We start from the raw sequence: 27,228 nt of genomic DNA on the forward strand, positions 1-27,228 counted from the left end.
CATAGAGTGCTTCAAACGGAGCCATCTTAATGCTCTCTTGATAACTATTATTGTATGAGAACTCAGCCAAAGGCAAACATTCATCCCACTTATTGGAATAGTTAAGGACACAACACCTTAACATATCTTCAAGTACTTGATTCACCCTTTCAGTCTGACCATCAATATGTGGATGATAAGTTGTACTAAACAGAAGTTTGGTACCCAACGAAGCATGCAATTGTTTCCAAAAGTTGGAGACAAACTGTGTACCTCTATCCGACACAATGGTCTTTGGTACCCCATGTAAGCTCACAATTCATGCTAAATACATCTTGGCATATTGGATAGTGGGATATATACTCTTGACTGGAAGAAAATATGCTGACTTAGTTAGTCGATCTACAATAACCCATATTGAGTCAAAACCTTTAGATGTCTTGGGTAGACCGACGATAAAGTCCATACTAATATCCTCCCACTTCCAAGCTAGAATAGGCAATGGCTGTAACTCTCCAGCAGACCTCAAATGTATAGCTTTTATTCTTTGACAAGTATCACACTTGGCTATATATCGAGCAATCTCTATCTTCATTTTGGTCCACCAAAATCTCTGTTTCAAGTCATGGTACATCTTATTACTTCCTAGATGAATATTTAACCTAGTTGTATGTGCCTCTTCAAGAATTGACTGTCGCAACTCAGGAACCTTTGGTACCACTAAACGATTCTTGAACCATAGCACACCTGCATCATCTATTCTGAAGCATGCTACTTTTCCCTTCCTGACTCTTTCTTTGATATGGGCTATACCCTTGTTTTCTTTCTGAGCGGCAATAATTTGGTCTCGAATAGTTGATTCAACAATTATATTAGTCAAAATACCTTGTTGAATTATCTCTATTTTCAACTTCTCCATCTCATGACATAAAGTCAGATCCATGGTTTTTACTGTCAGGCAATTGCAATGACTCTTACGACTGAGTGCATCTGCAACCACATTTGCTTTACCAGGATGGTAATGCACCTCCAAGTCATAATCTTTAATCAATTCTAACCATCTTCTTTGCCGCATATTCAATTTTGATTGAGTAAAGATATACTTTAAACTCTTGTGATCTGTATAAATATGGCAAGTATTACCAAACAGGTAATGCCGCCAAATGTTCAAAGCATGGACAACTGCTACTAACTCCAGATCATGAGTTGGATAATGTTCTTCATGTTGTTTAAGTTGTCTGGAAGCATAGGCAATGACTCGGCCTTCTTGCATCAATACACATCCAATACCAATACCCAAAGCATCATAATAAACGTCAAACGGCTTCTCGATATCTGGCTATGCTAATACTGGTGCAGTGGTTAACAATCTCTTCAAAGTCTAGAAAGCTTCTTCACATTCAGGTGACCAGACAAACTTGGCTCGGTTCTTCAACAATCCCGTGATGGACTTGGATATTCTAGAAAAATCTGGAATAAAACGACGGTAATAACCCGCCATTCCTAGAAAACTCCAAACCTTATGAACAGTGGTTGGCGGTTTCCAATCTAGTATATCCTTAACTTTGCTTGGATCTACTGCAACTCCTTCAGCTGACAAGACATGTCCTAAAAACTATACTTCATTTAGCCAAAAGTTACACTTACTGAACTTGGCATATAATTGATGTTCTCTTAGGTAGGTCAGAACAATTCTGAGATGTTCCGCATGTTCTTTCTTGTTCTTGGAATATACTAAGATGTCATCAATAACACCACTACAAACTTGTCTAGCTCAGGCATGAATACTGAATTCATCAGATACATGAAATGAGCTGGTGCATTCGTCAAACCAAAAGACATTACCAGGTATTCATATAATCCATATCTAGTGGTACATGCCGTTTTGGGAATATCTTCAAGCTTAATTTTGATTTGATGGTAACCTGACCTCAAATCAATCTTGGAGAAAACTTTGGCTCCAGCCAGTTGATCAAAAAGTAAATCTATCCAAGGTAAGGGATATTTATTCTTAATGGTCACTTCATTCAATAGACGATAATCAACACACAATCTCAGGGTCTCATCTTTCTTTTTCACAAAAATTGCAGGACATCCCCAAGGTGATGAACTAGGTTGGATAAACCCTTTATCAATCAACTCTTGCAACTGAGTCTTCAACTCGGCTAACTCCTTGGGAGGCATCCTATAAGCTCTCCGAGAGATCGAAGCTGTTCCAGGTTTTAGATCTATGTTAAACTGAACATCCCTATCAGGTGGTAGACCGGGTAAATCGTCAGGAAAAACATCTAGAAATTCACCAACTACAGGGATATCTCAAATCTCCTTGACGGAAGTCGCACAAACTTTTTCCACTGATCTCTTTAAGGTTGGAAGTTGGATAAGAAGCTAAGAATTACTATCTGGCAAACTCAACCTTATTGTCCTATTCAAAGTATCTATAACAGCTTTATGCTGATACATTCAATTCATTCCCAAGATCACATCTATATCCTGATCTTTTAGAATAATCATGGTGGTGGGAAAAATGTGCCCACCCAGGTTTATGGGTACCTGGTATACCATTTCCTTAGTACACAGACGTCCCCCGGGTGACTGTATATAGAAATTTTCCTTTGTTGCCCCAATTGGAATTTCATGCTTTATGACAAAGGTTCTATTGATAAATGTATGAGATGCACTAGAATCAAAAAGCATAACTGTAGGATGATCGGCGACAGGAAACATACCCAGCATCACGGGTTCCCCTTCCAGAATCTCTCCATCCTGAGTATAGAAAACCCGCCCTGTCTTCTTCTCATCTTTGCTCTTCTGAGCATTTTGGTTGTTGTTCTTGTTCTGAGCTTAACTCTGTTGTTGATTCCTAGGAGCCTTCTAAAAATTCGGATTGTACTGCTTAGGATACGGACATTCCCTAGAGAAATGACCGGACTTCCCACAATTGAAACATGGGTAATTGTGTCCTTGGGGTGTTGGAGCATGAACACCAAGAACACTTGACTGTTAGGAGTTTGGATAAGTCACGGCAGGATGGACATTTGGTTGTTGACCGGCTTGGAACTATAGCGGACGATAAGGAGGACGATAGTGATTTACAGGATGATAAATTATCTTCTGCCTCTTTTGATTGCCACTGAAAGACCCAGATGGCACACTTTTCTTCTTCTTTATTTCCTTATGCTGTTGATATTTCTCCTCTGATGCAATAGCAATGTTAACTGTCTCATGATATGTGACATTGGTACAGGTAGTCATCATGGTCTAAAGTTTGGTATTTAGGCCATGCATGAACCAGTTCTTTTTCTTGGCATCTATGTTAACATGCTCAGGTGCATACTGCGAAAGGTGATTGAACTTGCCCACATACTGCATGACTATTTGATCACCTTGCTTTAAAGCAAGAAACTCATCAAGCTTCATGGCCATAACTCCTTCCGTAATATAATGGGCACAGAAAGCAGTGCGGAACTCGGCCTAGGTTAACTGAATACCGGCTGGTTGCATAGCCACAAGGTTTGCCCACCAAGCACCTGCTGCACATCTAAGCTATTGGGCAGAAAAAATAGGCTTTTGAAACTTAGTGCATGGAATGAGGTCAAACTTCTGCTCCATGGTACGAAGCCAATCATCAGCTTCAAGTGGCTCATTAGCCTTGGTAAATACTGGTGGTCGTGTATCCATGAAGTCAACATATGTAGCTTATTGCCTTTGATAATTACGACCACGGTTCCCTTGCATCATATTCTTATTGCTTTGAGCTAACTCCCGAAGCAACCGAGCATTATCTACTATCACATTGACCAGCGCTGCGATAGCATCAGCCAAATTTGGTGGAACTGGTGGTGGATCAGGAATACCATCCTTGTCTTGCGAAGAACCAGGAACAGTCAAACCCCGAGTACGACGCATCTATTCATGACAAACCAAACTTTACTCACAAACATTTATTGAATTGTTAAAAGAGCTTGCTACAAACACATTACACAGGGCTCACTTATTTATACACAAGTCTGCACTTAAGCAAGACTACCCAACTAGACTAGATCTTGCTATATTACAACTCTACTCTTCTCCTCGATCACATCAAACCTCGTGATCGGTATCCATTCCAGAAACATTTCCACCTTCATTATCACTTTCATTGACCATCACTACTTCTTTTGGATCTTCTTTTGGTTCATCATCATCTGCTATGATGACACCTGGGTCCATTGCATCTGCCTGAGGCTCATGATTTGGATTCAGGAGATTGTTTAGCCTATGGACTTCTTCATGCAGATTGGTATAATATTCTTCTAAGTCTTCTACATAGAACTCTAACTCATGAGCTCGGGCTCTAGCTACATCTTCTCTATGCCAAGCCTCATTTCTTCCTTCCACCATATGAACTAACATATGCTCGTAGTTCTTATGAGCGGTGGTGAGACACCTCAATTGATCCTATAACTTGCCCACCTAGATGGCATCTAAGGTCCAATCTCTAGTAGCTTATGCTAATTCTGCTGAAAGCCTCTGTATCTTAGCCTGGGGATCAAGCCTAAAGCTGCTACTGCTAGCACTGTCACTCCTAGGGGCAAGCTGGTGATGAGGAACTCCTTTGGGTCCAACAGACTTACAGGGCGTTATCTTGGTACGAGCCATACTATAGAAAGCAAGATTTCAAAACAGTAAGATGATCTGATAAAAGTCTCAAGAGCAGCAAGGGTGGATTACACAACTCAACCCAGACTCACTACTCAACCCATACTCAGAGGGAAAGTAAGTAACAAATGGATTAATCATGATGCATGAATCGTCCTTACAAAACTTAAACATCAAAACTCATATTGTACATAAACAATAGTTCTTGTTATATAGGGCATAATAAGATTACTACTCCACCACACAAACCCTTTTTAATCAAATAAGGAGTGGCGAGAATGAATTAAGAAAAGTCGGAAGCAACTTGGACCAAATTAATAGGTTAAACTTATTTGCCCCAAATCGTTTTGAAGTTTTGTAAAACAATACTACAAAAACCTTGTAATTGTTGCTCTGAAACCATTCTGTAGCAGAACCTCCTAAATTATAGGGCCCACATGCACTATCACTGTCCAATGACCTCTGATGACTATGCATATGTTCTTGGTAACTTAAGAAGACTATCGGGTGTCCTCGGGGAACCCTGAATCATCCACAATTTTCCGAGCAGGATCCCATTACAGAGTCATTGCATTATTACAACAGTTTATTCATTAATATACATCAGAGTAAAATAGCAAAAGTCTTACAATAACTTAGTTACAAAACAATTTTTTCACAAACTAAGTACGATTATTATTACAAACCATAGTAGTGGAGTGGCATTAGTAACATAAACATAACACACAAAGGAAGTGCCCTGCCCAAGGGCCACACAATTACTTATCATCCTCGATTTGAACAACCGTCATGCAGCATGGTCCAAGACAGACCTACCCATGAGGCTCACCTGCAACAAGCATTAACGAACCCTGAGTACAAAAGTACTCAACAAGACTTAACCAAAATAAAAACTGATAAGACTCAGGAATGCAGGCTCAGGGATTCAAGATATGGCTTTAGCAATAAACAAGGTTCTTTTGCGTAAAAGCTTTCTAACAAGATTCTTTCTTTCAACATTTGTATCTCCATATCAATCATATATAAAGCTGACATGATCCGTACTGAGATCATGAAACCTCATATTAAACTCTTTCTCAAAACTTCCTCAAGTTTTAGTTATTAACTACGATAACTGAAGAGCAACGACGATTCAAACCGATTAAAACCCAACTAGGGATTCCCAACCACACGACATATGCAGGTCCCCAACCTACATATACCAACCTACCCTCAGATCCTCTAAAACAAGAACAGGTCCGCGCCACCCGAGAATACAGTACTCCACCATTCTAGCCCATCGCCACGTGGGTACATGCTACTCTCGCCATCTCTCCACTCCCAGTGTGCGAGTAGCCATTCTCGTAATAGAATAGCCAAGTTAAGGCTTACCGGAGTATGTGATCGGTACTACAAAGTCTCACCTCGTGCAATTCAACAACAGACGTGTCTTAATCGATACAGGCGGAAAGAACCCGCTCACAAGACCTCCATGTCTTGTGGCTCCCATACACCGAGTCTGCCCGGTCTAGATTTATTACTCCACATGCTCATATCGCATGATCACAAAAATAACCAGTCATATCCAAGAAACCATTTATATCTCGCAGGTGACCGGTGATCACTTGACTTTTATCGTTCTAAGCATGGCTAAGCATAAATAAGTATTCTCGGATTAAAACGGGTAACAAGGTTGATATTGAAAAACAAGGTTGGTAATGCACCAATTATGTTTTCACTCAATGCCTAATCACTTAATGCAGTATTGAAAAGCAAAAGCGATATAAATTTGTAAAAGACAAGGTAGGTTTAAATGCATCCGGGGCTTGCCTTGGTTGTCGGAATAATCAGGTTCCGGAGACGTTCCATAGATATCAAATCCGACTTCAACAGACGGATTAACTTCCTCCACAACTTGATTGACTACCACGTTCTCGCTTTCGTTCACTACACGTAGTAACAATGCCATGTTTAATATGATGTGAGATATAAAACATGATGCTTGACGATGGATGCAAAAATTAATAACTTGAATACAACTTTCCTTCGCGGTACAATTGCAAACCAACAACTAACTATACCTTTTTATAAACTCAAACACTTACTTTAAGTATCATGAATTATTTTATACTAATGACTCAAGGTCATCACTCAATCCAAAAATCAAACAAAACCTAAGTCATTAAGGTTCACTAATTGCTTTTATGAATTAAATATTTAATTCAAAATTATGAAATAAATCAACTTCTTCCAATTGAGCTCCATATTTTTGTACAGACTCATTATATGATAACTAAGTGGCAAAACAATTTTCATAATTTTTGGATAATAATATAAGCCTAGAAAAATCATGGAAACCCATTTATTAATTAATTGGAGCAATTTTTATCACATTTAAAATGTACTGAAAAATAACATTTAATATTTTTCCTAAATAGTTTACATCTCAGAGAGGTCACATTAAAATTTCCATAATTTTTGGAGCTCTAATTAATTCTATACAAAAATAACAAATCACAGCACTATTTATTCAATTCTGCAAAATAGAAAAATTCATTTTTCAAATACAGAGTCACTGACATCTGGTCCCACATGTCAGCACAGTACCCCACGCTCAATAGCGACGACCGCGGCTTTGACCACCGGTATCTCGCCACCGGTGAGGTCTCCGACCACGGCGACGGTACCACCACGTTCCCTACATCACAACGCATCGATTGGTGGCACAAGCTAGACCAATTACGGCCTCGACCGAGCACGATGACGGCCATGGCCGCCACGACGATGCGGCTGTGGCACGCCGGTGAAAGGAGGCCGATAGCGGTTAAACACAAAGCTTGGGAAGACTCAGGAGCTCACCCCGAACACACTCGAGCTAAAAGATGGACCGGAGGAGCAACGGAGAAGCGGGTCGACGATCACAGCAGACACGGCGGCGAAGCTGACGTCGACGGCGGTGCTCCGATGGCTGCGGTGGATGAATGGATCAATCAAAGGGCCACATAGCACCAGAGCAACATGGTGAAGCTGAAGGTATGCTTAGCAAGGGCAGGGACAAACCGTAGAGCGCTGGCCACGGTGAATCGAGGTCGATGGCGATGCTGTTGGCCGCGAGGAAGAACGACGGCGCTCAGCATTTCTCGGTGGAGTTAGGCTTCAAGGATTGGTCGGCTGGGTGCGCAAGGAGTAGGCGGAGCTACGATAGGCTTTGCTGTGACTGGAAAGGCGCTACGGCGACGGCACGGGCTCGTCAGAGCAACGGCGACATCGTCGGGAAAAGCAGAGGAAGAAAACGGAGAAGAACGGCGACGGCATAGGCCTTATAGCGCGGCTTAGAAGCAAGAAGAAACCACACAGCAGCCTTCCGCTGCCAACACGAAGCTAGAGATGGCCACAGGCGCGCCTGGAAGACGTCGGAAGCTCACCGACGGTGAGGTGTCGCCCGTGGGTACTGTTCCAGGTAATTACTGAATTGCCACTAGATTTAAAACACAAATTACTCCCAAATTTGTACTGCAATTCAAAAATCTCCAAAAATAAAAGTTGTTTCAAATTAAAAATTCTACAACTTTGCTTTAATAACCATACCCAAATTATGTCTACATTTTGAAATGCAGGTTTAAAATAAAAAGGGGACACTTTAAGAAAATATCGCCTTTTCAAATTACTTCAAAATTTATATAACAACTTAGAAAACTCCAAAAACAAACTTTGTACAACTTGACAACCTCTACACTTTTCCTTTTGGGCTCAACCCCAAAATGTGCTTAGATTTTGAAGTAGGTTTTCAGGGTAGAATTTAAATGCTGAAAATTAGGGTTTTCGGAAATTCCAAAGCAATACAAAGATTTTGAACTTGATTCAAACCATACAAGTCAACACATATAACATAAAAGTAAACTTGTTTTAGTGGATGCATATCAAAGTTTTCACTAACACATGAATGATGTGCAATGCATATGATGACATGGCATGTTTTAGGGTTAAAACACCAGAGGTGTTACATCCTGCTCCCCAGGGTATGCTGTATCTAGAAAACCATGGGGAAGAAGCTGAAGATTTTGGCCCGAACGGGCTTGGGTGGCACCCAATGCCGTGGCAGTGCCATGACGAACACCATGGAGAGCAACCTCCCTGACACAATTTGGGATGTCATGCAAACGAACCACCGGAATGGTGCCCCTAGCATTGACAAATCCCGCCGCATGATCCACAGCTGATCGAAGGCTTTCCAGTTGGGCAGATAGATCTAAAAGATTCAAATGGGAGGTGATCAGAATCTCAGAGACAAAGTTGAAAAGAAAGCAGAGGTTACGACAAGTATCTCACCCGCAATTCTAGCCTCGGCCTTGGCCAACCTATCCTCCACCAAATCGACCGCAGGAGGTGATCGGCATCGAACCATGGCCAGGGCTGATTCTACGAGGGCTAAACACTCAGCGAGACTCTAGCCATGTCGATCAATGGAGGCAAGCAGATCATCATTATCAATCCACCTCATTTGATGGCAAGGGGGCTAGCGACGAGCCATCGATGAGGAAGGCCCTAAAGGCCGAACGGAGTCGACCCTGTTCCCCGAGGTAGTAGAGGCATCACGAGATATACCCTCCTAACGATGAAGGCACTGACGCAATGATGCAGACCTGATGAAGACCTTTTTAGGAAACCTCTTGCTGTTCTCCATGATCTCTGACCTATGGAAAAGCAGGAACTATGCTAAGGGTGCAGAAGGTTTGAGGCAAAGTGAGTTATCCTTAGATCAACTATCGAGGCCCATTTATATAGCCTAGGAAGGAAACAGATCGGCACTCTAGGAATTCAGGGGACGGATAACAGAAGGATAACAAATTCGAACTTATCGTTTCCCCAAATTATGGAGCATCATGAGACAATACAAAGAATCTACATTGACTAGAGATCTACCCACCAAGGCTTCTTTGGATTGAAGGGAGTCCGGATCCCCATAAGGCCGAGGGTCATCATGAACCAAGTCACGTTGGCCCATTGATAAGATTGTGCAAGAGAAAGGGGAGCGCCGTTTGCCTAACAGATACCCAACTAATTCCTTAGTGACTGGGAGACCGCTGGAAAGAAGCTTATGGCTTTCCCGATAGGCATTTGATGGAACAAACAAGGGGAAGGTGTCCGCATATTCTAGCCTTCACAAAACACTAAAATGGCTTTGTGAGCATGGAGAAAAGACTCAGGTGATGTCACAAGAGTTCTTCTAACCACGATGGCTGGTCTTCTTGCTCAACGAAGCGCTAGAATAAGTGACACAATCACACCATGCACAAGAATTCTTCTAACTGCTCAAGATCTACATAGCAAAAGGATAAAACCACGGAGGATCCAGCGGGATCGGAAACACCCGAGGAGGCAGATAGAAGTGGAACATGGCTAAATCATTGAGTTTGTCCTCACCAAGGTCGGATAGCCATTTTTATAGCCGGCTTGGAGGAATGAATCCAAGACGCCCATGAAGCAATAATGCTCTGAAAAAGTTTTGAAGCATGGGCTCATGAGTTGATATGGACGGCGACGAATAGTAGACCCTAGGTCAAGATTCCTTGCCTGTGGCTACGGGCCTATCGGGAGCACGGACATGGTAATTTTGGAACAAAATTTCTTTTGTCCCAAAATTGGGGGGCATGTGTTTACACCGGAATTTGGAAGAAGGATCCCACAAGCTCAGGAGCTCCCAAGATCATGACAGCAGGGGATCAGTTGCGTGCAGATCGAAACCAGCTGATTCAGATGCAACGCCAGAATCGACTTTCTTCAGATAGCACCAACAGATAATGACAGAGGCTATGATCGGCGCTGAGATGGGACATGCTGGACTCTACAAAAAGGGAAAGATTAGAGTCTAAGTTATCTTAAATTAGGAATGTTTTCATTATGCCAAAGATTGTATTGAGTCATACTCGAGTAGGGTTTGTTTTTAGACTCCGAGTATAAATACCAAACCCCAGCTATTGTAATGGACATCAACCAATCAATCAAATACAAGTCAATTACTTTTTTTGGCTCCGGCCACCCCTTAGGAGTAGGAGTAGAGTAGATCTCGGTGAGTTCTTCGGCAAGTACGGCTGCATCGATCCGGTCGACCTCCACTGCTTGTTGTAAGTATCGTCATGGTTTATACCTCTGTTCGTATGGCTGCATCGATCCGGTCGACCCCCACTACGGCTCTGGTATAAGCTAGTTATCGACTCTTGCCTAATTCAAGTATGGCCTGTGTGATTCTGCCTCACACCCCACTGCTTGAATTGGATCAAGGTCAAGTTATTGGCTCTATCTTAGAGTGGCAGTCTTTGGTAGATTCATTAAGTTACCGATATTGCTTATTGCTTTCATTGTTCATCTAATTACAACAATATCACTCTGCCCGATTGAGATTGATCTGGATCGGCCTTATATCTTATTTAACTCATCGTTTGCTAATCTAAAACTGATCTAATCTACATCTTAAGCGATGAGTTATGTTTTTATCAGCTATTTTGTGTCAATCTTAATCGTGCATAGCGTGCGGTTAAGGCATGTTCGATCTTGAGTAGATCTATCGGTTAGCGAGAACCGTTCCATGGCCCGTCATCATGGCCTGTGGGATTCTACCTCTCACCCCCACTGTTGACACCATGGAGTAGGGATCGTTGGTTGGTAGACCCGTTCCTGAGGAGGCATGACCTTAACTGTGCGCTATGCCTGAATCGGCTGTTTAGCTGATATCAAATGCTTTCACGAACTGTTCACATTACGAGATCTTTGAAGTAGAGATAAGTTGAAAGATATGTTAGCCCCATGATCTTGTTATTGTATTACGACCTGCATGATTCTGCCTCATGCCCCACTGGTCATGGCAATGGATGAGATCTAACATGTTCATTAGATTTATCTTTATTAAATGATTAAGTGATGTTGAATTATTTCTTTATATAAAAAGGAGTTCGGTTACTCGTAATCATTGGCTCAGCATGGACCGATCATCATTGATATCTTATTGCCATTGATTAATATTCGTTTAAATGATGTTTATCCTGAATGATAACCGATTCTCTTCACACGACCCCATGAGCTCTAACTGACTTATTCTCATGAATATACTGGAATCGGCTATTTAGCCGATTTCCTTTCATATCGGCTCTCACAACCGTACATTCGGGACTGTCTGGTAACACCGACAAGTTCCGCCCTTAATTACTAATGAACTTTCTCTACTTGTCAATTGCAGGGTCAAATTGACTGGCACGCCTCGGGAGGATTGCACAGGATCGACCACCCCTGTGCTGAAGCTAGGCGGATCTACTCAATCGAGTGGACCCTTCTGGCTTGCTGCGTGTGTCCTCGGCACGGGACGAAATTCTGTATTGACACACGTTTCTGGCACACCCGGTGGGACACCACAGTCGTCATGGCGGTTCACAACAATGACATCATCCTTATGGTACATTATGAAGACCTGCCTGATGAAGATAAGGATACCACCAACAAAGCTATGGAAGAATTTCAGAAGAAGTATTTGTTGTCCTACACCAAAACATGTGACAGCATAATTATTCAGAAATTTCCACTACCAAGAGTTCTACTACATGGGCAGATAGATATGGTCAAAGCTGAAGACAGGCGTTTCTTTACGGAAGCCATAGACAAGTCTATTCGTGATGCCATATCAAGCCGCAATGAAGCTTTCATTGACGATTTCACAACGCCATGAAAGAGGCGATTCATGGAATTGTAGTTGGTCAGGTTGGATTGACTTGTTATAATATTCCAGATCCGTTGACCCAAGGGACCAATCAAGTCAGTACCAGTCATCAAGAAGCAGCACCAACTGGTAATGGTGGCATCCAGACACTTCAAGGTTCATCTGAACAAACTCCAGGTACTGCTACAAATCAGATATAGTACAATCCTGGACCGTCAGTATAGCATGTGCAGCAGCCAACGGGGCAAGGTCAAAACTAGATGATCAATTTTGGCACATCAGGCCACATACCGTCGTCGGCTCAGAAGATAGCACCATCTGTTCAGAGGATCCGTAGAGATATAGATCCTTATGTCTATAATCAGAGACTTCAAGCAGCAAGCCAGGAAAGGACCCAACAGATTGAGATTCCACAAGGCTATCATTATAGCACGGATTATAACACCCTCCACATGATGCCAAATCTAGGATATCAAGGCACGCGGGATTTCAATCCACAGATGGGTCAGTAAGTACCGAGAAATCCAAATCCACAAGCTGACGAGTTGCTGCTCAAGGTGAATGAGATAATGAAGAATCAGTTCGGTCTGAAGCCAAAAGGAATGACTTTTTCATACAAACGTCCATATCCAGAATGGTATGATTTGGTCGCCCTTCCTACAAATTATAGGCTCTCAGAATTCGCCAAGTTCACTAGTCAAGATGGTACAAGCACAATAGAACATGTCAGTCAATATCTTACACAATTGGGCGAAGCGTCAGTTGAGGATGCCCATCGAGTTTGTTTCTTCTCCTTGTCCCTATTAGGGCCAGCCTTCACTTGGTTCTTGTCACTACCAGTCAACTCCATTGCCAATTGGGCTGACCTGGAGAAGAAGTTTCATACATATTTTTACACTGGGACTAGAAAGAAGAAAATAACCGATTTGACAACCATGAGACAGAGGACTAATGAATCGGGCACTGAATTTCTTTAGAGATTTCGAGAGACTAAGAATCTGTGTTTCTCATTGAGCTTGGCTGATGATCAACTAGCTACTTTAGCCGTCCAAGGAATGTTGCTGATGTGGAAAGAGAAACTGCTGGGACAGGAATTTGACAACTTGGGTCAATTGGCTCAATGAGTGGCAGCACTTAATAGCCAATTCCAGAGCATACGCAGAGATACCCGATTCCAGAAGAGTACCTCAGTGGCCGAAGCTTACGATCCATATTCAGTCGATGACGGCTATGAAGATGAAGAAGAAGAGGTTGCTACAGCTGAATGGAATTGGGGCAAGAAGACAGTGATGGTGCCAAATCCTTAGGGAAGAGGAGTTGAGGAGAGTTATGACTTTGATGTTACCAAATTGGACAAGCTCTTCGATTTCTTGCTTGAGAAGGGGCACATCAAGTTGCCTAATGGTCATGTCATGTTGCCCCCTAATCAGTTGAAGAACAAGAAGTTCTGCAAATTCCATAACGCTATTTCTCATTCCACTAATGAATGCAGAATCTTCAGGTAGCATATACAAAGAGCTATTTAGCAAGGGAGGCTCAAATTCAATACACCTCAGAAGATGAAAGTCGATGATAATCCTTTCCCAGGAGATTAGAACATGGTTGATGCTGGGCTGTTCAAAGGAAAAACCAAGGTCCTAACATCGACCAAATCGAGAGAAGCTAGGACAGTCGATCCCGAATTGCAAATATCGGCTGATGAGTACAGAGAGATTAGAAGACGTTGTGCCGAACAAAAGAGCCTATACGAGCAGAGGAAAGACGTCGAAAGCAGAGACATCAAAGCCACGGGTCACATCTCAGATTCTATTGAATAAATGGTAGCGGTAGAAGGAAAAGGATTATCAATGTTGGTTAAAAGATCAAGCATACCAGCATCAATTAGAAGAAGAGAGGTATGAAAGGGAACAAGCTAAATTACATTGGAATTGTCCCTTCTTTAGGCATTGCTGGAATGAAGGTTTGAAGTTGCCTACTAGACACGACTGTCTAGAATGTAGCAATCAATATCGGGAGTATAGGCAATCTCAAACCAACCGCCGGACTATCCATGCTCAAGATGCATATCATCATAACAACATGGATCGGCACTTAAAAAATGAAAGTGTTCATGATCGGTTGGGAAAAGAGTCATTGGACAGGACTGGACTGATCATGAAGAGGAAGACACTGAAAGAAGATACACGTGGCAGGAAGGCCACTAGTGCCCAGGAGATTTGATGAGAAGCCAAAAGAGGAGGGTGCAGCGCCTAAGGAACAGAGAGATGGAATAGGCTCAGGCACTCAGTAAAACTCAAGTATGACGTACCAAGCAGATAGCTGATAAGAGGCAACCATCGGCTAATATCCAAATGGCTTTTCTGTTACCATCAGAATTCAGAGCTCCGACAGATCAGGAAGTTTACTCAGACTTCGACGAGTTAGAGTATGAACAGATGGTTGCCAAGTTAACAGTTGTGCAGCAAGCAATATTTGATAAGCCAGTCAAGCATTGGCACTTAAAGGCTTTATATATGAAAGGTTTTGTTGATGGGAAGCTAATGAACAAGATGTTGGTGGATGGAGGTGCTTCTGTCAATCTTATGCCATACACCACTTTCCATAAGCTTGGCAAGGGACCAGGAGATTTGCTTGAGACTGACATGATGCTTAGAGACTTCGGAGGAAATACATCCAAGACCCGAGGGGCAATAAACGTTGAACTGACAATCGGGAGTAAAACTCTGCTCACCACATTCTTTGTCATTGATGGGAAAGGATTATATAGTTTACTCCTCGATCGTGATTGGATTCGTGTGAATTGCTGCATACCGTCGACCATGCATCAATGTTTGATTCAATGGCATGGAGATGATGTCGAACTGGTTCGTGCTGATGAGTCCGTAAGCATCGCAACAGCCAATCCAGTCTTTTGGGAACTAGGAGATTTCAAGTGTTTTTTTGGCAAGTCATGGGAATGAGGCTTCATTAAGATCAGCAATGAAAGCCAACAGCCGATGCAAGCGATCGGCTCTGAGAGTTTATTTTAGTAAAAAAGGTTACGGCTTCATATCGGCCATTGGAATAAAGGAAAACAAGTATTAGTTATAAGGTTTAGGCCGATGTATGAATGCTAGATAAGGTGGCGAATTCGGAGATAATGGATTTGAAGAAGTTATGTTTCACTTAACAGGATGTTCGACCTAGGTTGATTGCTCGTTCGACTTTTGATGTGAAAGTTTCTATGGTACGTTATCCTGACACCCGGGCAACATTCGATAGCCGATTCATTCTCGGCTCTAATAGCCGATACCAGGAGGGTATCGCCTCTAGTGCAAAAAGTAAACATCTTCAAAGACAGTAATAGCTGATATGATATGTATCGCCTATAGAGCAAAAAACAAAAAGAGCAAGAAACATTCACAGTCGTACACGAAGGCATTGCATTGAAACACAATCATAAAAGAACAGGAGTCTTCATTCATTGATTTATCCTAAATACAAACTAATCGAAGACCTTGTTCACCACATCCTGAGCGGATGTGATGTCTACTATGGCCTCCACTGCCATGGTGAATTCTTCAAGTAGGTCCTCGTGCTCCTCAGGGCCGTCGCCCATTGGGAAACCTGTTTCCATGGCATGAAGCTCGTACCCAGTTCAGACTTGTGCCATGGTCAGCGCCACCACCGCACCATGACGAACGCCATGGAGGGCAATCTCCCAAACACGGACCGGGACGTCTTGGAGATGAACATCGATGGAGGAACCCCGGGCATTGACAGCGTCTATGGCCACATTCGCCGCCAGTTGGAAAGATTCCAACTATGCTGTCAGGACTGACAATCACGAGAACAAGAAGACGGTCAAGATGAAGATAATGGAAGTTAGAGTAAAAAGCCTTCATGGGATTCATCTTACCCGCCATCGTGGCATCGGATTCGGCCAGCCGTGCTCGGACGGCGCTAACCTCCTCCTCAGCTATGTGAAGGGCGGCCTGGGAAACTCCGAGGCGAACCTCCAGTTGGTCGTTCTCCCAAGTCGCCTTGGAGTAATGGTTTTGAGCCATCCTCCACTCGTGAAGATAGCGCCAGGTGTCGTCGCTGTTGTAGGAATAAGAAGAATCCGACGACGAGGCCGACACAGAAGATGCCGCGTCAGAGGGCCCACCGGCCCTGGGAAGAGGACGGAGACTGTCATTCACAACAAACTTGTAGGCGGATCAGAACTATTCATCATCATGAACAAGAAATGTCAATCTCACCTCATGCGCCGAAGGCGCTGATTCATCGGCATATTCTCTTCTAGGATTTCCTCTGTCGCACATTTGCCTCGGCGGTCTTCGCCGGCCATGAAAAGTGATTGGATCTACGAAAGGGAGAAAGAGAACCGCTATAGGGTTTCGACAGGCAGAGAAGAGCAGAGAAACAGTTGCGAGTAAAGATGTATTCGAGGCCGAAACCACCAATCGATATTTGAAGACCTGAAGCGAAGGGACGGGTGCCTCAGGACATGTAAAAGGCAACAACAATTAATGGAAGGTGAAGCGCCACTTCACTAATGCCAGTGAAAATACAGCACTGAGCAACTAAAAAGCAGGAAATCGAAGGGTTCTCTTAATAAAAGCCGTGTTTTCAGACTTGGTTAAACCAAGGGCCTGGATCAGCTATATTAAATCGGCTCTTTAGCCGAAGAAGGAAGCATGAGTAAACAACAGAGAATATGATCGGTTCTACACAAGATCTGCGATGACATGTAGATCTCGAGCCTAGGGCACCATGGGTCGCTCTCGGTATTTCTAGTCAAATGACATCAGCTCCCATAGGCTATTGACTTCTCCAGCTGATCTAGAAATGCTCTCAAAGACACACTTATGACGACCAAAAAGCGAGACAGCCGGTATGGTCACCTAATCAGGGGAAACCTTATCGGCTCAGGCATTGCGCGCCTGGTACATTTTGGAGACGCTGGAAGGAGGAGAAGGATTTAGCAGATCAATAGGGAATATTTGAAGGAATATTACCCTAATGTTTGGATTAATACTCAACGACCAATTCGCTCGACTGACAGCTCTAATGGCCGATACCAGAAGGGTATCGCTGCTGGTGCAAAAATAGACTTAGAAGAGTAAAAGCCGGTACAATGCGTATCATCCGTGGGGGAAAAGCAAGCATAAACAAAAGTAATGCGCATGGTGTCAAGACAGGAAAATTATCTGTTAAATATTGACTATTACAAACTATGGGCCGAGGAAAACCTTGCCTACTATGTCATCGGCCAAGGTATTAAAAGCTATAGAATTGGCGGCGCTCATGAAATCCTCAATCAAGCGCTCCTGCTCCCCAGGGTATGCTGTATCTGGAAAACCATGGGGAAGAAGCTGAAGATTTTGGCCCGAATGGGCTTGGGCGGCAGCCAACGCTGTTTAAATGATGTTTATCTTGAATGATAACCGATTCTCTTCACACGACCCCATGTGCTCTAACTGACTTATTCTCATGAATATACTGGAATCGGCTATTTAGCCGATTTCCTTTCATATCGGCTCTCACAGCCGTACATTCGGGACTGTCTGGTAACACCGGTAAGTTCCACCCTTAATTACTGATGAACTTTCTCTCCTTGTCAATTGCAGGGTCAAATTGACTGGCACGCCTTAGGAGGATTACGCAGGATCGACCACCCCTGCGCTGAAGCTAGGCGGATCTGCTCCATCGAGCGAACCCTTCTGGCTTGCTGCGTGTGTCCTCGGCATGAGACGAAATTCTGTGTCGACAGTGCTGTTGTCCATGATGATGGGGTTTGGTACCCTAAAGCAATGGATGATGTCGAGGAAGAACAACATGGCTTGCTTGGATTTGATCACGGAGATTGGCCGAGCTTCGATCCATTTTGTGAACTTGTCTATGGTGAAAAGCAAGTGGGTGTAGCCCCCGGGCGCCTTTTTGAGAGGTCCAACCAGATCGAGCCCCCAGACCGTGAAGGGCCATGTGATGGGGATCATCTGGAGTGCCTGGGCCGGGAGGTGAGTTTGCCGAGCGTAGTATTAGCACCCTTTGTAGATGCATACGATCTGCTCAGCGTCGGCTACTGTAGTGGGCCAGTAGAAGCCCTGTCGGAATGCGTTCCCAACCAAGGTTCTAGGCACGGCGTGGTGACCGTAGACCCCACCGTGGATATCGCTCAGCAGAAGCTTCCCCTATTCGACGGGGATATAGATCTATAGGATCCTGATGTGGCCTCGTTTGTAGAGTTTGCCCTCTACAAGAACGAAGGACTTGGCGCGACGTGCGAGCCATTGAGCTTCTGTCTTGTCCGTCGGCAGCGTGTCATGGAGGAGGTAGTTGAAGTAGAGTGTTCTCCAGTCATCCAGAGGGTCGGGCTCTGTTGTTGGATCCTCTTCAAGCTCCATGACCTCAGGGCTGAACAGACCATCGTCGGCCCGTTTCAACCCTTCATAGCGTACCGAGGGCTTATGTTGGTTGCTGGTGAAGACACCCGTTGGCACCAGCTCTCGACCAGACACCGCTTTTGCAAGTGCATCGGCCGCCTTGTTGAGGCGCCTTGGGATGTGATTGAGTTCGAGGACATCGAATTTGTCCTCCAGCCATCGGACCTCTTGGTAGTACGCAACCATCTTGGTGTTGTGGTAGCTTGACTCCTTCATGACTTGGTTGACGACCAGCTAGGAGTCACCCCATATGTCGAGGCGTCGGATGCCAAACTCGATGGCGATTCATAGGCCATTGATGAGCACTTCATACTCAGCCACATTATTTGATGAGGGAAAATGGAGATGAACCATGTACCTCATGTGGACCCTGAGGGGTGATACGAAGACCAGCCCCACGTCGGCGCACTTCTTCATTAGCGATCCATCAAAGTACATCGTCTAGTACTCTTGATCGACGACCGCCAGTGGTGTTTGGACCTCGGTCCATTCCGTGATGAAGTCAGCCAGCACCTGGGACTTGATCGCCGTTTGAAAGGCATACGTGATGCCTTGATCCATCAACTCGAGTGCCCACTTCACGGTTCTTCCTATGGCATCCTAGCTCTAGACTTCCTCACCATGGGGGAACGACATCACAATCGTCACGAGGTGTGACTCAAAGTAGTGGTATAGCTTCCTCTTGGTGAGGAGGACGGTGTATAGGAGCTTCTGGATTTGGGAGTAGCGAGTCTTGGAGTCAGATAGTACCTCGCTGATGAAGTACATAGGGCGCTACACCTTGAGGGTGTGCCCCTCTTCCTCCCGCTCCAGTACTAGAGCAGCGCTGACCATTTGTGTGGTGGTCGCTATGTATAGCAGGAGGGATTCTCTGTTGCTTGGAGGAACTAGAATCGAGGGCCTTGTCAGAAGCAGTTTGACCATGTCAAGTGCCTCCTGGGCCTCAGATGTCTACTCGAAGTAGTCGGCTTTCTTCAACAGTCGATAAAGGGGGAGACCTCATTTGTCGAGGCGCGAGATGAATTGGCTAAGGGCGGCAAGGCACCCTATGATTCGTTGAACCCCTTTATGTTCTGAATCAGGCCCATCCTTGTGATGTCTAAGATCTTCTTTGGGTTGGCTTCGATGCCACGCTCGGAGACGATGAAGCCGAGCAGCATGCCCCTCAGGACCTCGAAAACACACTTCTCAGGATTGAGTTTGGTGCCATTTGCTCGAAGTTTTGCAAAGGTTCGCTCAAGATCGGCAACGAGGTGGTCAGCCCGTTTGGACTTAACTATGATGTCGTTGACGTAGGCCTCAACGGTCCGCCCGATGAGGTCCCTGAAGCATCTGAGCATACAACGCTGGTACATGGCCCCAGCGTTCTTCAGACCGAACGGCATTGAGATATAGCAGAACGATCCGAAGGGGGTGATGAAAGATGTCGCTAGCTGGTCGAACTCTTTCATCGCGATTTGATGGTAGCTAGAGTACGCATCAAGGAAGCAGAGGGTTTCACACCCTGAGGTAGAGTCGACTATTTGGTCTATGCGTGGCAAAGGGAACGGATCCTTTGGGCACGCCTTGTTGAGGCCCATATAGTCAACACACATCCTCCATTTCCTGCTCTTCTTTCATACAATAACAGGATTAGCTAACCACTCTGGGTGGTGTACTTCCCTGATGAATCCGGCCACCGATAGTTTTGCTATCTCTTTGCCGATGGACCTACGCTTCTCCTCGTCGAAGCGATATAGGTGTTGCTTCACCGGCTTGGAGCCTAGATGGATATTCAAGGTATGCTCGGTGACCTCCCTTGGAATTCCTGGCATATCCAAGGGTTTCCACTCAAATATGTCTTTGTTGCCACAGAGGAAATCGACGAGTGTGCTTTCCTATTCAGAGGAAAGTGTGGTACCAATGCGTACCGTTTTACCCTCTGAGCTGCTAGGATCTATGAGGACCCCCTTGGAGCCCTCTGCCAATTTGAACGACCCGGTCGATTTCTTCGCGTTGGGCGTTTCTTCGGCGACCTCCTCCTTGAGGGCGGCGAGTTCCCCGGAGGCGACGATTGTCGTGGCGTGGCCACAACACTCGACCTCGCACTCATAGGCGCATAGGAAGGAGGTGCCGACAGTGATGACCCCGTGGGGGCCCAACATCTTCAGCTTGAGGTATGTATAGTTGGGGACAGCCATGAACTTCACGTAGCATGGACGTCCTAGGATGGCGTGGAAGGTTCCGGGGAACCCAACCACCTCGAAGGTGAGGGTCTCAGTCCTGTAATTGAACTAGTCCCCAAAGGTAATGGGCAGATCGATCTACCCGAGTGGCATGGCTTGCTTTTCGGGCACAATGCCATGGAAAGGTGCTCAGGTTGGGTGGAGACACGTTCGGTCGATGCCCATCTCATCGAGCGTCTTGGCGTACATAATGTTGAGGCCGCTGCCTCTGTCCATCAGTACTTTGGTGAGTCACTTTGGGCCGATGATCAGGTTGACCACAAGCGGATATCTCCCTGGGTGTGGGACAATATCCGGATGGTCAGTCCGATCGAAGGTTATGGTGAATTCCGACCACCGAAGGAAGGGAGGTGTGGCCTGTTGGGCTGTGTAGATTTCGCGGCGTGCGACCTTCTGACGGCGTTTGGAGTCATAGGCCGCTGATCCACCAAAGATCATAAGGCAGCCGTCCGGCATCGGAAAGCCATCGTCCTTCTCCTCGGCATCATCCATAGTGGGGGCAGGTTCCTTCTCCTGCTCCCCTTTATTGGAGCCTCCGGACGAGAACCGCCGCATGAGGCTGCAGTCCTTGAGCAGATGCTTAACGGGAAAGGCGTGGTTCGAGCATGGCCCCTCGAGTAATTTTTTGAAGTGGTTCGGAGTGCCCTCCGTGGGCTTCCGACCACCCTTACGGTTAGCAGCGGCCACGAGCGAGTCCTCGCGCCATTGCTTCTTATTCTTCCTTTTGGTGGAACGATTGGAGGTGCCTTCACCGGCACCCTCATCCCGCCTTGCCTTGCCTTCGAGGCGATCGAAGATCGCTTCGACCGCCTCTTCTCCTAAGGCATGGCTGGTGGTGATGTCCAGGAGTTCCTTGGTGGTTCATGGGCCCTTGCATCCTAGCTTATGAACCAAAGACTCGTAGGTCATCCTGGATAGGAAGGCTCCTATCACGTTGGCGTCGGTGACGTTAGGGTGCTTATTGCACTATTGGGAGAAGCACAGGATGTACCCATGGAGGGTCTCACCAGCCTTCTGACGGTAGTTCTTGAGGTCCCATGGGTTCCCAGGGCGCTTGTATGTGCCCTGGAAGTTTCCCACAAAGATCTCGTTCAAATCCGCCCAACTCTAGATTGCGTTGGACGGCAGGTGCTCCAACCATGCTCACGCCGAATAGGCCAAGAACAATGGGAGGTTGCGGATAATGAAGTCATCATTATTCGCACCACTGGCTTGATAGGCAAGCCGATAGTCTTTGAGCCAAGTCCGGGGTTTGTCTCCCTAGAGTACTTAGGGATATTGGTAGGTGGTCGATACCTTGGCGGGAAAGCAGCATTGAGGATGTGTCGGCCGAAGGCCCGAGGGCCTAGCAGGCCGAGGCTTGGGCTCTGGTCCTCGCCATTGTCGTAGCATCCGCCACGAGGAGGATGATAGCCATGGTGGGCTCCTTCTCTTGGGTCGCTATAGGTGCGTCTGTGGGCATCGATGGTGCTGCGTGCGTCGCGGTTATGGCCGAGATGCTGATGTATCTCGGCCGCATCGCGCTGCCCGCAGCCTTATAGAGCCTGGTGGACTGATGCGTCCCTCGTAGGATGCACCGAGGGCGTGCGCTGGCTGGTGTCGAGCTCATGTCGCCGAGACAACAAGCTCTCCGCCTACTGCGCCGCCGCACGCTCAAGCAACGTGCGAATTTCATGGTGGGCCCAATGATCCTCGGGCGTTGCGGCCTCTGGTAGGCCATGGAGCAAGGCCATTGTGGTGGCGATGTTCTGGCTTGCCCGAGCGAAGTGAGGAAGGGTTTCATCATCGGCGATGATCCTTCGATTTACGTCACGGGCCACGGCGCATGCGCACCCACCGTCTCTGCGGCGTTCGATCTCCCGATCGACCTCCGCATATTCCCAAACAAGCTATTGTCCGACTTTGTTGATCTCCCACTTTTGGGCTCTCAGCTGCTCCACCCCTACATGAGGTGGGGCCGCTGTATCGCCTTCGGTTTCACCGCCGAGGTTGCCTGCCGGGGTAGTCTCCTCCGTGGAGACGCTTTCGACGTGTCCCTCGGGGGTACCCACCATGAAACATTCCCAGGAGGGGTGATGGCTCCCCCTACCAGAGTCAGAGCCAGAGTCCAACCCTGGCTCCTCCGTGGGGAGGCCGTGAAGGGATTCCGTGATGCTTTCGATCAACCCCACGAACTCGTTGTTCGCGGGGGACGGGATCGTGCGCTGTGCCACAATGTGGCTTACGGTCACCGTGGCGTTGCGGAGACCGAACGGAAGCGCCGTCGGGGCACTCCGTGCGGAGTGTTCTGGGGAGAGGGTGAGGTGGCGTGGGTCTTCCCTAGACGGCTGGGGTCCAAGGGAGACGCCGGGCTGGCGCTCAAGCCTCCCATAGTTGAAGTCGATGGAGGGGAGAGATTGGATGGTGACGTGGGCCAACGCTAACTCTCCTCCCACCGTGACGATGAAGTCTAGGTCACCAAAACACACGTGTGCGCCCAGGACCCAGCTGATTGCGTGGCTAGCCATCCGAGGCCTGATTTGGAACGCGCAAAGGCCCCTACCTGGCGCACCAACTGTCGGTGTTTCGAACAAACACCAACTAGTAAATTTATAATTATTGCGCGTTAGGCTCGGATGGTGTACTAAAGGACATAAGGTTTATACTGGTTCGGGCAGAATGTCCCTATGTTCAGTTTGCTGCTGCTCGTGTTATTAGTACCGAAAAAGGTTCGTAGTAGGGGGCACAAACGGTCGAGAGAGGGACAGGTCCCAAGTCTCTAATGGAAAGGTCGAAAGGACGCCAAGAGCTCGGTTGCTACTTGGCTGTGTGTTGTGTGTCAAATTGATCCGTCGTCTTGCGTCTCAAAAACGATCAGTCCCCTTAGTGGGGTGCCCTGCCCTCCCTTTTATAGACCAAGAGGGGAGCAGGGGTTACAGATGGGAGAAAGAGGAAAAAACTAAAGGTAGAGAAGGTCCTTCCAGGGAGCCGGGTCTTCCTTTTCCCCTGTGCCTGCCCTGCTAACATGGCAGACCATGTCAGGGATGGCGTGTTCGCTGATCCTTATAGGGTCGTGCCCTGGCCTCTTTCAGCAAGTGGGTGTGTCCCATCCTACACCAGCGGACGGTGCGACGTGCCAGAGAGCCGAGCTGTGACCCTTCGAGGAGTAGACGGGGAAGTGACCATACGTCTGTCACTGTAGATGATGTGAGCTCTGTCTTGGATCGTAGTGGTTGTCGTATGCTTGTGTTAGTATCCACGTCCGAGGGCTGATGACGGCGCCTACAACACTGTGGGACAAAAGTCGGCGCCTACAACACTGTTCGGGCTCTGTCAGGTCGGAAAGGGCCTAAAGCGTCCGTTCCGTCGTATCCTGACAGCACCATCCTGCACGCATGCAGGGCATGACCCTCAGTACTGCGGTTGACTCGAATGTCCTGTCATACCCTTTGCTCATCTTTATCAAGGAGCAGGGTGCAATCGTCGAGCGAGTCGGAGCCTGCTCTCAGACGTCGGGCGAGGCGGGTCCTACCCTCGGACATCGGGCAAGGCGGAGCCTGCCCTCGGACGTCGGGTGAGGCGGAGCTAGCCCTCAGCCGTCGGGCGAGGCGGAGTGTGCCCTCAGATGTCGGGCGAGGCGGAGCCTGTCCCCGGACGTCGGGCGAGGCGGAGTCTTAGCCCTTGGGGGTCGGGCGAGGTGGAACCAATCTTCCGTCGTTCGGGCAAGAAGTGTAGTAGCGTTCTTGTCTGACCGAAAACGTCAACGTTCGATGGTTATTAATTCCACCTCATTAGGTACCCCGGTATTAGGTCCCCGACACTATTCGACGATATCATAATACAAACAAGTAGCAACTGGACATATGGCTTTTACTCGCTTCCTGAGGGTCCGAACTAGCATAAATCTTGTGTCCCGACTAGGGTTGCTCTTAGCATCAAGCGAGTTTCTACAAGAACCGAATATCTGCTGGTAAAAAACACCGACAGGTCCGATAACCCAAATCCCTCCTTAATAATAAAGAGACAAAATTTCTATCACCAGTAACTTTTTATCTAGCTTAAAGTGGTTCGGTCTCGGCATCAGCTCCCGAAAAGTCCAGCTTCCGTTTTTCTCCTTAAGGGCCTGTTCGGTTCCCGGGGATTGAGGTCCCGGAACCGTTCCGGCCATGAACGTTTATTTAAATTGCATGTAGCAGAGTTCAGCGGGAATGGTTCCGGCATTGTCCGATTTTCCGTGAAAGACGTTCCCGTTCTTGTGTGCTTTTCCGGTTCCCCTTCCCCGTATGCGGATCTGTACGTGAGGCAAACAAGTAAAGGAGGGAGAATCCAACAAGTCAAATCTATATCTATTCTATATCTATATTTATATCTAATAATAAATTAGTAAAATTTCTTACGCATCTTAATTTTCATCTAACCTATAATCATAAAGTGACTCGGCCTCGGTCATCAGCTCCAGAAAAAAAAAATTCCCGTCCGTTTTCACCACGTAAGACGTTCCTCACGTGGGGTCTGTACGTGACTTTTTCTTTCTCTTTTTTGTCTCCCATATTTTATAAATAAAAATAATAAATAACAAATATAGTACTCTAAATCTTTGAACTCTTTATCCTTATGTAATAATCTAACAAATAAGCCACGACTTACATAATTTATCATCCAATAGAATCTATATCTATATACTCATTCAAGTTAGAACAACTCGAGTATGATATTAATATAGAGTCCAATTATAAGACGTATTGGGTTCCGCCTAGTCATGTACTGACATACGCAAGTCCATATAAATGCCGTGAACAATAGTTACAAGTCAATTCGTATACATGTTTCCCAAACAAACTAAACATAAAAGTTACATAGGTTAAATTAAATTATGGCATGTTCATCCGACTAGAATCCATTAAGAACACTCGACCATGTTTCGAACTTTTCGATCCGATCAGAAGTAAATTAATCTATACTTATATGTATTATATTCGTATCTATAAAGCATAGAGCATTTTATTGGTATGTCACTCTCTCACAAATCTATATAAATTAGGGCAACTTATCTAGCTAGCCATGATGCGGTGCAGAGTTCGATTCCAAAACGAATACGAACATATAACATGATCATTAGATAAACATCTAATCCTCTCGTGCTCATGCAAATTAGGGTGGCTAGCGTACGTCGAGGCACGGTAGGGAGTCTAGATCCAAGATGAATTTGAACACATGATACAATTATTAATAAATCTAAGATGCAAGTTAGCGAGGTGACTACGTAACAAGTAAATATCTTTGCAACGCATAGGCACATTTGCTAGTTATACTAATGTTGCAAGTTGTTCATAATATAGTTGGTACTCAAACCGGTATGCTCAAAATTCTACGATCAGCCACCCTGAAATTTCAGCATAACCCTAGCCTGTTTCTCTTTCCATGAACCCAAAACCAGCATGGAAGCATACTGTGTAGGGCAAAAGGAAGTTACGGCCAGTGGAAAGGGAAAATGCAGGCCTGAAAAATGGAGTCAGGTTGTTTGGTCTACTCCACCGGTCATACGTTATTTTCCTTCGCCAGAGGCTATTTGGTTCGAGGGATGAGTTGATCCATCATTTTTTCACTCATATTTTTGTTTGGTTTGTGAAATAGAATAGGTTGATCCATCATCATCTTATTTCTGACAAGCTAATACTTAGAATGAGGAATAGAGTCAATCCACTAAATTTGAGAAATGGATTAATTCCACCAAATTTGAAGAATAGAATCATTATGCAACACCTCATCTAGATTGGAGTGATTCATCAAACCAGACACCCTATAAATCTACAACGTTTGGTCTCTACGTTAAGGAAAATATGCTATAATATAATAAAAGAAAAAATATTAAAGTTTCTAACAACGAAAATATGAGTTTCGCTCCGGTAGTCCTCCACAAGAGAGTTGCACGAATATTAAAGCAGCACTGATTAATTTTAATTAATTTCGGCATGGGTTAAGTCTGGGCCCGGCCCTACCCTTGTCCAACCCAGGCCCAACCGCTGCCCACCCCGGTCCAGACGAGTTCAGTCGGAGTTCGATCGTTTTCTTCGATCCGCAATAGTCGTGCGTCTTTTCCTCGTAATGACGGCCGATGGCGAGTTCGACGGTGGCGGCGCATGGAGTCTCCTCGCTCTGCGTTGCTCTCCTAGTGCGGACGGCGGAGGCGGCGCACACGGACAGTGCCTTCCATCCAGCAGTCCGCTCGTCCGACTGTCGAGCTCGATCAGAAAACAATTTACCACGCCTAATTTCTGCAACTCATTCG

At 45.8% G+C, this 27,228-nt stretch overlaps 1 protein-coding gene across 1 annotated transcript; it reads right to left on the reverse strand.

The window, feature by feature from the left end:
• Nucleotides 1–18,504: 18,504 nt before the first annotated feature.
• Nucleotides 18,505–18,951, reverse strand: LOC136469857 (uncharacterized). Its single transcript, XM_066467892.1, has one exon. It carries the CDS (start codon nt 18,949–18,951, stop codon nt 18,505–18,507), a length of 447 nt encoding a protein of 148 aa, XP_066323989.1.
• Nucleotides 18,952–27,228: the final 8,277 nt, after the last annotated feature.

Source organism: Miscanthus floridulus, chromosome 8 (genome assembly GCF_019320115.1).
Source record: "Miscanthus floridulus cultivar M001 chromosome 8, ASM1932011v1, whole genome shotgun sequence".
Classification (NCBI taxonomy): Eukaryota; Viridiplantae; Streptophyta; class Magnoliopsida; order Poales; family Poaceae; genus Miscanthus; species Miscanthus floridulus.